The sequence below is a fragment of the Bos grunniens genome, chromosome 1, assembly GCF_055505025.1.
Source record: "Bos grunniens cultivar Pamir isolate PY7600 chromosome 1, Bosgru_T2T1.0, whole genome shotgun sequence".
Lineage (NCBI taxonomy): Eukaryota > Metazoa > Chordata > Mammalia > Artiodactyla > Bovidae > Bos > Bos grunniens.
In genome coordinates this window covers 60,905,474-60,921,789 of record NC_141165.1, presented here as the reverse complement: position 1 = coordinate 60,921,789, position 16,316 = coordinate 60,905,474, and the positions used below count along the sequence as shown (strand labels likewise).

Genomic DNA, 16,316 nt, shown 5'->3' with positions numbered 1-16,316 from the left:
ACAGGTTTGGGGAAATTAGTCTTTCCATTCTTCTTAAGTTTTATTTTTCTGGGTGGGGGGGGGGGGCACGCCTGAGATTCTCCATTTCAAATCCTCCCATTCCACTCTAGGCTGAAATCTTATATCAAGGGATACATACTGAAATATTTACAGGCAAAAATTTTAAATGACTGGTATTTTCTTTAAATACACACTGCTGCTGCTACTGCTGCTAAGTCGCTTCAGTCGTGTCTGACTCTGTGTGATCCCATAGATGGCAACCCACCAGGCTCCCCCGTCCCTGGGGTTCTCTAGGCAAGAACACTGGAGTGGGTTGCCATCTCCTTCTCCAGTGCATGAAAGTGAAAAGTGAAAGTGAAGTCGCTCAGTCGTGTGTGACTCTTAGCGACCCCATGGACTGCAGCCTACCAGGCTTCTCCATCCATGGGATTTTCCAGGCAAGAGTACTGGAGTGGGGTGCCACTGCCTTCTCCAAATACACACTAGTAGTGCTCTTTTACTTGACATGAATTTTTTTACTTGGTTATGTTGACTTTATAAACGTTTGCTGTCTTTCACACTTAAAATTTGTACACTTTTTGCACGTAAGTTCTTTTTACAAAATTTTACAAAATGCTTAATTTATTGGATTTTTGATTTACAGAAAATACACACAGATGGTTTTAAAAATCAGTTTATATAGAAAGGGTATATATGAAAAAGTATGTCTTCTTCCCCCTGAACCATTTCTTCTCTCAGAGGCAACAACCATTACCAGCTTTCATCTGGAGGTATTTTTCTTTGTGTACAAGTATGTGTGTACAAGCATGTCTTCAAGATAATTCCATGTCAGTGTATATAGATTTTCTAACCTTAATGGTTACATGGATTTCACTATGCATTACACTAGACACCTAGTGCTGGACATTTAGGTGGCTTACAGTTTTGGTGACTGTCCTTACCTATAGGTCTTATACTCATGGGTTTTAAATATTAATAGATGTTGCCAAATTGTCATCCAAGGTATTTATATTAATTTATTTCTGTTTCTACCCACCAGTATGTATCAGAGGGCTGGAGTTTAACAGTATACTGATGCATAAGTAGTAATGCCCTCAAGAGGGAGATATTTCAAAATAAATGAACCTTTGATTATAACAGTTCTTATTCAAGTACCTTAAACAAAGAGGACATGGCTTGTTTGTTTATAAAATTAGTACTGAGAAATGTCTACTGGAGTACTTCCAGAGCGAAAAGTTTTCCCTTCTAAATGGTGTGATGCTAAATATAAATTTTGGGAAAATAAAATCAGTAAGAAAACTTTGATTTATCCTTATTTAACAAGAAGACTAATGAGATAAACTCAAAATTTTGAAGGAATTGATTCTGATGTCTTTTCTCTCTGACCTTACCCTTGCTGTTGTTTGGTTCAAGACAGATGCATATAAACCTTATCCATATAAGTCCTCGTTATAGGATTGAAGTTTATGTTAGGGAATTTGGGGAGAATTTAAAGCAGTTTGCTCAAGTTTGGATGTTGTCAGGAAGTAGGAGTAATTATGTGATTAAGTTTCTTTATGAATCTTACCTAGGAGGTAGAAACATTTCACTGGGGCTAAAACTGTAATAATAAAACAACAGTTCCTTATGTTAGCCAGAAAATGGAAACATTTGATGCTTTTTGTTGTTTTAAGATTGTTGTTTGTCTTTTCTCAGACATGATTACTAAATTGCCTTGCTCTCTCATGGTCACAAAGTGAATTTGTCTAATGTTAATGTTTTGTGAATTTTTTTATGTTTAGTAGAATACCTTTGTCTGCCTGTGAGGCCAGGCCAACTCCTGGTTGCTTTTCTTTTTTTTCAAGAGGTAAGACTCATGAAATTGCAAAGGACATAAAACCCCACCCCCAAATTGACTTAAGTAAAAAGATAAGTCCAGGGCTATACTGTTTATATTTTTATTGATGAAGTAATTGAGGCTCAGAGTGATTAAGTAGCTGAATAGTCTGATTTCACAGCCTTTGTTTGTTCGCTGACTTCCAGGCACTAAAGTATGAATGAGCAGAAGGAAATGGAGCTACCAGCAGAGCATGAATGGATGGGAATGGGGAGCAGGGAGGGAAAATGTCAGGCGAGTGTATGCTCCTCGGTTTTTGTCTCGTCACAACAAAGATTTGGAGTGACGGAAAAGCCCCCTCGGCGTGTCACAGCCCTCGGGTCTTGGACAGACCGTGTTATAGCTCTCAGGTCTCGAACGGACCGTTAGAGCTCTTAGACAAATCAGTGTTACAGCTCAGTGTTACAGCTCTATTTTATTTAGAAGATAGCAGGAAAATCCATCTTCAAGGCGTGAGGGCACATCGATCCAAAGATGCTAAGAGAAGAGGGCCCCAGCGCGCAGGAGAGAGAGAGAGAGCCCTTTGGTTCCTCTTTTTATATGTTTTTTTTCTTCCCCGAGGCCTGCCCTATGCAAATTGGGCTTTGTCAGGAACTCTGTTCTACCTGAAGTCCTCACTCCGGTCCTCGGACAGTCCCCTCGGACAGTCCTCTGTTCTATTTTTACGGGCTTTTCTCTTCCTTGTCTTTTAGCCACCGCTATTTTGTACTCCCTTTCCCTATTCTAACTACCTAACAGAAAAGTTCCAATAATCAGGGTGGGATAGAGTAAGAAACAAAATGAAATGAAGATGTGTGTTTTAGGGCAAGGGGAGGAGATGATGAATGCCATTTTTAGGAAATTTAGTCTGAAAATAACATGTATTAGTTGGGAGAACATGAAGGCTGGAAAATTAGCCCCCTCAAAAAAATTAGCTAGGAGACTGTAATAGTTACTCGGGCAGGAGGCACTGAGGGTTTGGTTTGAAAGGGAGTGGGTGTGGATCTAAGAGATCCCAATTTCATTTTTTAGTTCAAATCTAAGCAAAGGAGTGGATATGCAAGAACTAGAACTAAGTAGTTCTCCATCTTATCTGGTTCAAAAAACAAAGTAGCACAGAAAATTGTGTGTGGTGTGTCTGTGTGTTTGCGGCCTACACGTACTTTATAGTTTTACCAACACTCATGGAAATATTCCTAGCTCTATGAAGGGCTGTAATTAGATGTTTCCTCCATTAGATGGAGCTGGTGGCTCAGTGGTAAAGACTCTGCCTGCCAATGCAGCAGATGCAGGTTTGATTCCTGGGGTGGGAAGATCCCCTAGAGTAGGAAATGGCAACCCACTCCAGTATTCTTGCCTGGAAAATCCCATGGACAGAGGAGCCTGAAGGGCTACAGTCTATGCAGTCACAAAGGGTCGGACTCAACTGAACATGAGCACGAATGAATGAAATATCTTTGTTACAAGAGAGTTTATGAATTTTATAAAAGGAATGCTTGATAGATGATGAACTTTAATGGAACAGAAAAGAACTGCAAATTAAAATGATTTTTAGAGTAATCATTTTATTTATAATTTTTGAAATATCTAGAGTTTTAAGATGGGTACCTCTGCACAGGTCTTACACTTTACATACTTTGTTCATAGAAAACATATTTAATACAACTTTGTTTCTTGTGACTTTCTTCAAAAGGGCCCAAACCAAACCCTATCCCTAGAAGAATGACTGTAACAGTATTTTAGTTAGGATATTTCTCTATACATGTCCACAATCACTTGTTTGCAATTCTGAAATCCAAAAAGCCAGAGTTTGCAAATAAAAAACCAGGAAGCTCAGTTAAATTTGAATTCTAGATAAACATTGAAAAACTTCTCTAGCCCAACTGTGTTTCATGCAATATTTGGGACATATGCTAAAAAGTTATAATATTTGTTGTTTATCTGAAATTCAATCAGACATTCTGTATCCTATCTTGTGAGTGCGTGCTGAGTTGGTTCAGTTGTGTCCGACTCTTTTGCGACCCTGCGGACTGTAGCCCACCAGCCTCCTCTGTCCATGGGATTCTCTAGGCAAGAATACTTGAATGGATTGCCATGCCCTCAGGATCTTCCCAACCCGGGGACCAAATCCACATCTCTTATGTCTCCTGCATTGGCAGGTGTGTTCTTTACCACTGGTGCACCTGGGAAGCCCATCTTAGCTTTTAATGCATTCCAAAAACCAAAGATTTTTTTTAACTTACTTGATTGGAGAATGTAACCTAGATAGATAGGATGTTATCTTATAGTAGACTTTACCTCACTTAGTTCAAATATTTGTATGTATAACTGCAAAAATATTAATATGTTTGATTATGCCTACTATCTCTACTTCACTGGGAGTGCTACATAATATATGTTATTTGTATCATATTATTGTTTGAAAATCAGAAATGTACTGAATTTTAAAATACAGTTGTCTCCAAGGCTTTTAGAAAAGAAACCATGAAACTGCAATAACTTCTCTTTTTTTTAGTAAGCAAGAAAAATAAAAATACAAAAAATTATTTTTGAAGGTACTGTAAAAAAATTTTTTTTAATCTGAAATTAGTTCTTTATAGGTAATACAACTGAAAATAAACTTAATGGCTTTTGAAAAGAATGTCTTGGCTTTATGCTGCTTCAAAAAAGTTATAAAAGTATTGTAGAGAATAGGGGACCTATGGTTCAAACTGAAAAAACAACGGAGAAATCATTTAGTCATCCCCAGCCAAAACAAAATTACCTCAGACTCTGAAAGTGGCGGCCATCTTCCCTTTCCTTCAAATGAAACAAACCTTATGGAGGGACACTGCCTTATTTCCTTGGCAATATATTCCAGAATGTTGTTACTTTGCTATTTAGGAAATGCTTACTTATTCTTAAATCCGTCTGCTTTTAGCAGATATTTGATAGAGTAACTGTTAATGTCCTTAAAAGAATCGCTCATTAACATGTTCACAAATATACCTTTACCTCATTGAATATCTATTGATTTTCTTCTCAGTTTCTATTTCCAGCTTAAATAATCTCAATTCCCTTCAACATTTTTCTATTGTAACCATTTACAAACTTTTAAATTATTATAAAACATATAAAAATCTTATATGCATTAATGTATTAAAGTCATAATATATAGGAGGATTACCTTTCTATAGGCATTTTTTATTATATACACATGTCCTAGAATTATGTACCAAAACAGTCTCAATGTTTATAATGTATCTACTAGATTTTTTTTTTCTGGCTAGCTCTTTTTATAGTGAATCAATTTCTTCTGATAACTTTGAAAATAAGTTTTTGTCTATTATATATATTATGTAGACATATATATATATTATGTAGACATATATACAGAGAGAGAGAGAGACAGAGAGACAGAGAGAGCACTAAGTTTGGTAAAAACCTACATTGCGTTTATCTTTCAACTTTCTAAAATCAGCTTAATATTTTATTATGTACCCTCACATTGTCAGCAAGTTGGTGATGGTTTGGGGCACTAGTTAATAAATAATACTAGTCCTTCAGTTGTGCATTTATGACATAAATCATATCCAAATGGTCTTTTTAGAACCATTGTATGAAGTGGTCTGTTCACAGTGACTGTCAAAATAAATACAAAAAATACATTGTATGGTATAAGTACATTCAACATATTTGTGATCACACCACAGGAATGATTTTGTATAATTACTTTTTAGTTAATAGAACGTAATCATCCTTCCCATAAACATAATTTTTATTGAATACCTCGTGTAGATTTACCATAATTTACTTCAATCATTTCTCTATTATTAGACATTTTTGGTTATTTTAACTTAATACAGTATAGCAATTAACATAATGTTTTGTTTTAAACATGTGAGATTCTTTAGGATAGATTCCCAATTGTTGAATTGCTAGGTAAAAATGATACATATTGCCACATTTCTTTCCAAAAGGATTATGTCAAATTATATTTTAACCAGCAGTATATGGTTGCGAGTATTAAGGATCTTAAATGCAATTGTTAGGTACCTAAATAGGGTGATCCCTTTCTTATCACTTTTTGGTATGACTCTTTACTCAAGATTTTTATTCAAAGATAACTAAAAGCATCCCCTGGAAATGACTAAATCCACCCTTGGAATGAATGATATGCAGTTTACTAAACCCGATGTTGATACATGGGTTTTAGTTAGTATGGAGTTAGAAGTACAGAGAGTTTCTGATGTTAACAGATCCCTCTTCATTAAAGAATGGTGAGGCTAATCCAACATGGCAGCATGTAGACAGAGCCTGTGCCCTTCTTTGGAGGCAAAAAAAATTAACGAAGAACAACCTGCTATTTCTCCCTTATTAAAATAGCATCAAGTTTCCTAGTGGTACTCATCAGGCCCGTTCCCAAACATTCCACTTCTCTTTCTGCACACATGAGACTGCACCTTCCCAACTCCCTTTGAAGTTAACTGTGCCATATGACTTGCCAGAGCCAATGAAATATGAGAGAAAAGTCACAGATACCACTTCTGGGTGACAGCTGTGTGAGTCAGTGTATGTTTTGCCATTGCCCCTTTTTGTGCTTTTTGGTTGTGGAAGCACACGTTGAGATGGCATCTCCATCAGCCTGGGTCCCTGATGGCTCAGTGAACATCCTTTCGAATCTGTGATGGATATGGAAGTGTAAGCAAGAAATAAGCACAGTTTTAAGCCACTGAGATTTAAAAAATTTGTTTCTGCATCAAAATCCAGCCCGTTCTGACTGATACACGTCTTTCAACCCAGCTGCATATGGGAGAGTGGCTCTTCACCCCCGAACCCCTACCCTCATCGCACCTCCCCCACCAAAGGGCTTATTCATTGTTATCCTTCTATCTCCCATGGTTGCTCACACCTCAGGCAAGTCAGTTTCTTTACTCGATAAAGACTGATAATAAAGGTGCAAATTTTCTGAGTCTCTTTTTCTGCATTCCTCAAGTTCAGATTTTAAAATGTAGAATCCTCACCAACTGTATTTCCACTTCTACTGCCCCAACATACAATTTATTTATTACTGCATGCATCTTTATAAGGGCTTCCCCAATGGCTCAATGGGTAAAAAATCTACTTGCAATTCAGGAGACACTAATTTTGGAGATTAAGAATGTGTGGCTTAGTGTTACTCTGCATAAAAGCTTGGTACCCAAAAGTGATTTCTTCTTTTATCTTATGCTGATGGGTAGGTTATGTAGGTGTCCAAACATCATTTCTTTTGAGAGACAACCTCAAAGTTGGACTTGACCTTGAGATGTTTTCCTTCATTATTAGGACAAAGAGACAACCAAAAACATAAATCATAAAAGCCATACTGTATCTGTAACTGCCTGGATTTTGATACCTGAGTATTTCACACTGATTTATGTGAGGGTTATCGAGACATCTTATGATTGTACAAGGAAATAGACATTGTACGGTAGGTTTTTTAAGTGATTTATTTATTTTTGTTGTGCTGGGTCTTTGTTGCTGCACGTGGGCTTTTTCTAGTTGCACAGAGTGTGGGCTACTCCCTAATTGTCGTGCTTGAGTTTCTCATTGCTATGGCTTCTCTTGCTTTGGAGCACAGGCTCTAGGGCTCACAGGCTCAGAAATTATGGGACATGGGCTGAGTTGTTCCGTGGCATGTGGAATCTTCTCTGAACAAGGATCGAACAGGAAAGTTCTGTATAGTAGTTTAGAATGATGCTCTGGAAAGAGAGAGCTGGATTTTGTACCCTGGACTTCCCTCAGTGCAAACCAAGGATGCTGAAACCTATCATGAAGACTTGCTATGAACATTTAGTGTGGGTGTAACAGGAGAGAATAAAATCATTATTCATAATCCCCCTTCACTTTGTAAAGAAGACCCTTAACTTCTTGACAACTGAATATATAAATATGCAGGACGGAGATGGGGCTTCCCTGGTAGCTCAGCTGGTAAAGAATCTGCCTGCAATGCAGGAGACCCTAGTTCGATTCCTAGGTCAGGAAGATCCCCTGAAGAAGGGATAGGCTACCCACTCCAGTATTCTTGGGTTTCCCTGGTGTTTCAGACGGTTAAAGAATCTGCCTGCAGTGCGGGAGGCCTGGGTTAGATACCTGGGTCGGGAAGATTGCCTGGAGGAGGGGATGGAAACCTATTCCAGTATTCTTGCCTGGAGAATCCCTATAGACAGAGGAGCCTGGCGGGCTGCAGTCCACCGGGTCGCAAAGAGTCGGACATGTCGCAAAGAGTCGGACATGACTGGGCGACTAAGCACAGCACAGGATGGAGATGAGAGACTGGAGGAAGGAAAGGGAGCTGGTGCGGCTGGAGGTTCTCTGAAGGATGAAGGGTGACAAGGAAAACCCCAGCTTTACTGGCAGCAAAGCTGAAGAGTGAGGGAGGAAAGACAGCATTGGATTGGATGTTTGCTGCAGTTTGTCGAGAATGTGTAATGTAAGACTTCTTTTCTATTTCCCATTTGAAATCTGTAGTAAGAAAAATCTTGAAGTGCTAGGAATTACTGTCTCGTGTAAAATGAGGCAGGGCATAAGTGCCCACTGGTGTTGGGTAAGACAGAGAGCCTGTGAGGTTGAGTGACAGCCTATCTCTTCATTATAAAGAAAACTACTGCACTGCCTGGCAGGTCCAGGAGTCACCCCCACCCCCTCCACCCATGCACTCATTGTCTGAAAGAAAAGATGTTTTGTGCCAGGAACAACAGTGGACATTTATGGCATCTGAACAGAGTCATATCTGCAAAGATCTGTGATACAGCAATTAGAGACTTAAGTAGCAATATAATTAAAGAAGACATTGTTTCTTGAAGTATAAGACTCGAACAATTGGAGACAGAAAGATGAAGAATTCAAGCACAATATAAAGAAATAAAATATTGGAGTGAGGACTGTGTCTGGCACATGATTCAATCCAGCAAGGGGCACAGAGCTGTATCCCTGAAATGATACTGAAAGGCTTTGAGAATACAAGACTAGATGAAATCATGGCTTCCCTAGTAATTTCTCTAATCATTTCTGATTCACAGTTTCTTCTGCATCCTAGAGAGAAAAGTTTGGGGATAATACAGTTTTGTTTGCATACTGTTTATATGATATTGTTTTTGTTTCATTTGGGGGCTTTTTTTTTTTTCTTGGTAAAAAGCATTTAGTCAACATGAAAGGTTCAAAGACACATCTCATAACCCACTACCCAGAAATCACATGTTAATATTTGAGCATCACTCAGAATTTCTCTAAGGATACATTGAAGAATGAGTAGAAATAATTTTACAGCATTTTTGTTATCTAGCTATGTAAGTATTGTATGTTATATAATTATATCATTATATGTCAATATAAATGTTACCAGATCTTCTTTTAAAAAGCATAACCACTAAGTAATTTGAAATTAAAGCTAGTGTGTGCTCTGGGAAACCCTGACATTGGGGGCTTTGTTTAGAGGGTTTTGGGGCTCTGTTTTTAACTTTGAAAGTGAAAGCCGCTCAGTCGTGTCCAACTCTGTGACCCCACGGACTGTAGCCTGCCAGGCTCTTCTGTCCATGGAATTCTGCAGGCAAGAATACTGGAGTGGGTTGCCATTTCCTTCTCCAGGAGATCTTCCCCACTCAGGAACCAAACTAGGGTCTTCTGCATTGCAGGCAGATTCTTTACCAGCTGAGCCACCAGGGAAGCCCTTTAATACAGGTCATTTTACTTGGTTCTTCTTAATTAAACGCTTAATGCAGACCAGGAAGCAACAGTTAGAACTGGACATGGAACAAACTGGTTCCAAATAGGAAAAGGAGTACATCAAGGCTGTATATTGTCACCCTGCTTATTTAACTCATATGCAGAGTACATCATGAGAAACTCTGGACTGGAAGAAACACAAGCTGGAATCAAGATTGCCAGGAGAAATATCAATAACCTCAGATATGCAGATGACACCACCCTTATGGCACAAAGTGAAGAGGAACTAAAAAGCCTCTTGATGAAAGTGAAAGAGGAGAGTGAAAAAGTTGGCTTAAAGCTTAACATTCAGAAAACTAAGATCATGGCATCTGGTCCCATCACTTCATGGGAAATAGATGGGGAAACAGTGGAAACAGTGTCAGACTTTATTTTTCTGGGCTCCAAAATCACTGCAGTTGGTGACTGCAGCCATGAAATTAAAAGACGCTTACTCCTTGGAAGGAAAGTTATGACCAACCTAGATAGCATATTCAAAAGCAGAGACATTACTTTGCCAACAAAGGTTCGTCTAGTCAAGGCTATGGTTTTTCCTGTGGTCATGTATGGATGTGAGAGTTGGACTGTGAAGAAGGCTAAGCCCCGAAGGATTGATGCCTTTGAACTGTGGTGTTGGAGAAGACTCTTGAGAGTCCCTTGGACTGCAAGGAGATCCAACCAGTCCATTCTGAAGGAGATCAGTCCTGGGATTTCTTTGGAAGGAATGATGCTAAAGCTGAAACTCCAGTACTTTGGCCACCTCATGCGAAGAGTTGACTCATTGGAAAAGACTCTGATGCTGGGAGGGATTGGGGGCAGGAGGAGAAGGGGATGACAGAGGATGAGATGGCTGGATGGCATCACTGACTTGATGGATGTGAGTCTGGGTGAACTCTGGGAGTTGGTGATGGACAGGGAGGCCTGGCGTGCTGCGATTCATGGGGTCGCAAAGAGTCAGACACGACTGAGCGACTGAACTAACTAACTAACTAAAATTCTTAGAAAAGACACTTAGGTACCTAACCTAGATGGATACAAGATTACATCTATGGCTATGTTTTTGAATCCTAGATGTGGACTAGGTCAGTAGCCATCCTTATGAAAGCTTATCTCAACAAAACTCCTTTCTTCACAAGTGTACACCATTATATATTAAGCAACCTAGAATTTTTTTCTACTACCTTTCCCCCAAATTATGAAAGTGATAAATACTATAAAAACAATACAAAATAGGAAAGTATAAAGAAGATAATGAAAACCATACTTAATCACACCACCCAGAAATAAACCTTTAGTTCAGTTCAGTTCAGTCGCTCAATCATGTCCCAACTCTTTGTGACCCCATGGACTGCAGGACACCCGGCCTCCTTGTCCATCACCAACTCCCAGTGATTACTCAAACTCATGTCTATTGAGTTGGTGATGTCATCCAACCATCTCATCCTCTGTCGTCCCCTTCTCCTCCTGCCTTCAGTCTTTCCCAGCATCAGGGTCTTTTCTAATGAATCAGTTCTTCACATCAGGTGGCCAGAGTATTGGAGTTTCAGCTTCAGCATCAGTCCTTCCAATGAATATTCAGAACTGATTTCCTTTAGGATGGACTGGTTGGATCTCCTTGCAGTCCAAGGGACTCTGAAATAAACCGTGGCTCCTACCAAAGTTAAAATTTGAATTTTGGAAACTAAGTTGATGAGTTTATAAAGAATAAACCTGGAAATCAAAGATTTGCCTTTGACCAAGATTGAGGTACATACACGAGTTCCTAAAATTTACTGGAGGGGACTTCCCTGCTGGTCCAATGGTTAAGACCTCACCTTCCAATCCAGGGGGTGCAGGTTTGATTCCTGGTCAGGGAGGGAAGATCCCAAATGCCTCACAGCCAAAAAATAAAAGCATAAAACAGAAGCAATATTGTAATAAATTCAATAAAGACTTTAAAAATGGTGTAAGCAAAATGAATATTTTTTTAAAATTTATTGGAGAAATATTCAGTTTTCAAAATTGTTTCTTAAGCACTCTGGGATTTAAGTGTTTGGAACTACAGAAATGAACATTTGATTTATTGAAATAACCATTAACTATTTACTTCCATGCTGAATTTGCCTAACTACCAAACTAGGAATGTATTTATTGCTCTAGGTTTTCTATCACAGCTGATATCTGTGAGTGCAGAAACAAGGGGAAAGTGTCCACTTTCTCCATTATTATTGTAGAACAGGGGACTTCTTTTCTCTTTTTCTATTATGTATCCTGCAAGTACACTTTATTATAATGTTCCTTAATTGCTTTACCTGTCTTCATTTGTTGTGTTGCTTTCCCGATTTTACTGTGAGAAATAAGATGGAAGTGAATGAAGAATGTCATTTTAAATAATTAGGACTCGATATATTGACCCATATCACCCTGCAGTCACTTAGAAATTATTAAATTCTATGGAAAAAGTCACAAAACACTAAGCCTAGTGAGGAATCTGTATACAAGTCTGCTTTAGGGTGTTTGATATAGTGCTTTGGTAAAGCAGAGGCTTTGTCTAGAAAGATGAAGTTCAGTTGTTGTTCAGTTGCTAAGTCATGCCTGATTCTTTAGGGTCAAACCCGTATCTCCTGCATTGCAGGTAGATTCTTTACCACTGAGCCACCTGGGAAGCCGCCAAAATACCTGATGTGCTGTGCTCAGTCCTGTCTGACTCTTTGCGACCCCAGGGACTGTAGCCCATCAGGCTCCTCTGCCCATGGGATTTCCCAGACAAGAATACTGGAGTGAGTTGCTGTTTCCTCCTCCAGGGGATCAAACCCAGGTGTCTTGCTGTCTTCTGCTTGGCAGGTGGATTCTTTACCACTGAACCACTGGTACTGGTACCACTGAGCCACTTTACTTACTGAGCCTGGTAAGAGCAATGTTTTCTGGAGGGTGTGTTTAACTCCCACTAGTGGAGAGGAAGAAATGTAGACAGATTCCCCAGTATTTTGATTAGCCTACAAAATTTATCTAATTAGATGATTTTCCCTAAGCATATTAGACTTGCTAATTAATTTTCACTTAATTAAGCTAGAGAAAGCTGGTCACCATTAAAAAAAAAAAGCTCTCATTTCCTACACATTTATAAACAAGATTATCCTTAATGGCTGCTGCTGCTGCAAAGTCACTTCAGTCGTGTCCGACTCTTAGCAACCCCATGGGCTGTAGCCTACCAGGCTCCTCCATCCATGGGATTTGCCAGGCAAGAGTACTGGAGTGGGGTGCCATTGCCTTCTCCCATCCTTAATAGAGATGTTTAGAAATGAACTGAAATGTCTTTAGCATATTTTATTTCTTAGTCAAACCAAATAAGTCAGAACCCTGATACGGAAAACTTGCCACTTCATTTTGGGCTAAAATCTTAAAAAATAATCTGACTAGATTTCTCCTCAAATCACTGTTTTAGGATCATCTTATTATTATTGTTTTTAAAATTATTTTGGCTGCCCACCACGTGCATGTGGAATCCTAGTTCCTTGACCAGGGGTTGAACCAACAGCTTCTCCATTTGAAAGGAGGAGTCCTAACCACTGGACAACCAGGAAAGATTCCAGGACCACATTTTATTTCTAACCACACTCATCCACCAAAGAGGAAAACATATCAGTGATTTTGAAAATACCCTTGCTACTGCTGTGTTTAAAAAGAAAAATGTGTCTTATTGAGGAATCTGTGACTGGCATTTTTCATGAACTGATGGACATCTATTCAGCCAGGGCACTGCCCTACTCAAAACACGTTTTTCCTCTCAGCATTCTTAAGGAGCTCTGTGCACTCGCAGGATGCCAAAGATAACATCTAGATCAGCAATTTCTCATAAATCATTGGAACACGGAACATGAAACAAGAAGAAGAAATCAGGAATTCAATAATAAATATGGCAAGGTGCACAAACAAGAGAATTGAAACCAGATGAAAAGGAGCCGTTCAGAACAGAAGGTCAAGAAACGCGTTTCCCCCACTCCCTCAAAGGCTTGGAGTAATCCCTCTGGTTGTTCTTCCCATCCAGCTTACTGCTCTGAGTTGGTTTTGGAATATTTATGTGGTGGATTTAAGGCCTTAACATACAACTGGAAAATTAGTGTTGTTTATCTTAGCGTGCTTGAAGCCCCAGGCTGTTATGAAATGAAGAAGAAAAGAGTGTTTATTGTACTTTAGGGAAAACTGTGACCATAAGCCTTGAAATAAACTCTAGATACGTGTGTATACACATAGCTCAGTTTATACAACAGATCTTTTTAAAACTCGAAGTTACATACGTGATAATAAAGTAATGTGATTGGTTCTCTTTTAAAACAAAATGTCAGGATTTCTCAGGAGCCATCTTAGGAAGATAGGCTTATCTTAACACCATTGGCATTACTAAATATGTTATGGGAATATCTCTTTGAGTCTTGAAACACTGCTGTTCAGTTTTAAAAAACAGATTCTCTGGTGGCAAGTCATCATCATTTGTCAGTGGATTTGAACTTCTGGAAACCTAGTCATTTGGTGACAAATATGGTAAATGATGTAGGTGAAACGATTTGTTAAAAACAATGTAGAATAATACATTAATAATAAAAACCTTTCCTATTTCCAAGGAAAGATTATGAAATATGAGCAATGTCTCCCACACAATTATTCAATGATGTAAGCTGAATATTAGGGTTTTTTAGACTTTGTTTATCTTAGAAAGTCTCATTTTACTCTTTCATTGTGAATATTTTAATTTAACGTTAAATCACAACGAGAGTTCACTTGTTAAGGGCATTCCTCTTAAGCAATCATTATAGACTAAAGATATTATGATGTGATAAAATAAATAGTTGACCACTTTGTCAGTTCAGGTTTATGAACGTTTGAATGCTTGTTTTTCAAAATCTGAACAATTTCATGGCATATTTTGTCCTGGAATTATCTTTAAGATACTGAGTTGATGTACTTTCCCCCCTTCCAGTCTCCTTAGGTTGATTTGTTTCCCCTTGATGTTAGTTTCCTGTGTTAGCCTTGTCAGAACTGGGCCCTTGCACCAACTGAAAGCTTCTGTTAGCGGCTTTCTCAGAGGACCAGTTCCTTCTCTGCAGAGAGGCATTCTCTCCTCTACGGTCACCATTCAAAAGCAGCCTATTTCTGTTTTGTCTCCTAGGTTTCTTGAGACATCGGAAGGCATCGTTGCATGTGCTTAAGTGAGTGGGTATAACCAGAAGACCTGGACCAGTTACTGGCCTTCTGCTTGCCAACCTTGCATCCTCATCCAAATTGCTTAACTGCTCTGTACCTCAGCCTTCTCATGGGCAAATTTGAAAAAAAATCATGACTCCTTATTTATGGTATTGTGAGGTTTAAATGTGTTAATGTATTCAAAATGCTGCAAAAAGCATCTGGCATGTGGTGAGTCTCAGTAAACACTTGCTATTATCATTACATTAAAATAAACGTACAGAGTGAGCCTTTTTGCTGTTATAATTTTTCTTTAATTTTGAAACTTATGGAGAACATTTTCTGATACTTGTAAACATGTTTTATAGCTGATGCCATTTTAGTTTGTGGATGTACCACAATTTACTACAAAAATTATTATGTTTGATATTTAAGTGATTCCCAGTTTTTGCTGTTTTAAATGATGTGATATCTTTGTTCATCTTTGTTTTCCTAAAATAGTAGGAGTTCCTGAACAATTCCATGGGATGTGTGCATTTTAATCCTTTTAATTTTTAGTTTTTTTCTAAATGGGACACTAGAGGGACTCTGCTGGTGGTCCAGTGGCTAAGATTCTGCACTCCCAACGCAGGGGGTCCTGGTTCGGTCCCAGGTCAGGGAACTAGATACCACATGCCACAACTAAAGATCTTATATGCCTCAGTGGAAATCAGAGATGCCTCGTGCCAAACTGAGACCTTGTGCAACCAAATAAATAATATAAATATCAAGGCAAATAAATAAATTGGACACTATAAATGTATGAACTTACACTCACTCCCATCTGTAGAGTCTGTATTGATTTCTGTAGCTCCCTGTGCACACTGCAGTATGCACATAATTCCTCCTGTTGTACTTTAACCTGTGAACCCCTGCTGCACATTTACCAGATTCCTCACGTGGAAAAACAGGTTTCGCTGGTTCAGTCATCCATATTGATGATTGATGTGCTTGGGATGTGTCACCCCAAGTGTTTGGTTCTTCCTCCTTGCCTTTGTCTTTCATCTTGATTTGCTTTTTCATTGTTCCTATTCCTTGATCCTTTTACATCCCGTTACATATCTGTCTCTCCAGGAAGGCACAAGCTTCCAACGTCAGGAATTTTCTTCAGACAAGCTATCACCAGAGTTCTTGAAAACTTAGGGTCAACTGCAGCACAAAGATGGATCATCTTCCTTTAAGCCAGAGACTATGTAAGAAGAACAAAAAGGAAGTGTCATAATGAAAACAGAGACAGGAAAAACAAAAAAATAAGTGACAAAACAGATACAAACGAGGGCAGTCAGGAATTTGTTAAGGGGCATAATTTTAAGGTATGGGGAAGTTTTTTATATACTGAAATGAAAGCATTCAAGAGATATTGTTAAGCATGAAAACAAGGTGTGGAACAGTGTAATCGAACAGTGTGTTCCTCTTTGCATTAGAAAATAGGGTCTAAGAATATATGTGTATTACTTTTTATGCATAACATACCTCTGCCAGAATGCAAAGAATACCAAGGGCTCTGATTTCCCCTGGAGAGGAAAACTGGGGAGTGGAG

General features: G+C 38.7%; 1 protein-coding gene across 1 annotated transcript in view; it reads left to right on the top strand.

Moving 5' to 3' along the window:
• Positions 1–15,025, top strand: part of RPL22L1 (ribosomal protein L22 like 1) — a 36,311-nt gene extending 21,286 nt beyond the window's left edge. The window contains exon 4 of the mRNA XM_086394094.1: positions 14,724–15,025. Within this exon, the coding sequence (XP_086250220.1) occupies positions 14,724–14,763 (40 nt within the window). The 3' untranslated portion in view covers positions 14,764–15,025. The remainder of the gene's footprint in view (positions 1–14,723) is intronic.
• Positions 15,026–16,316: the final 1,291 nt, after the last annotated feature.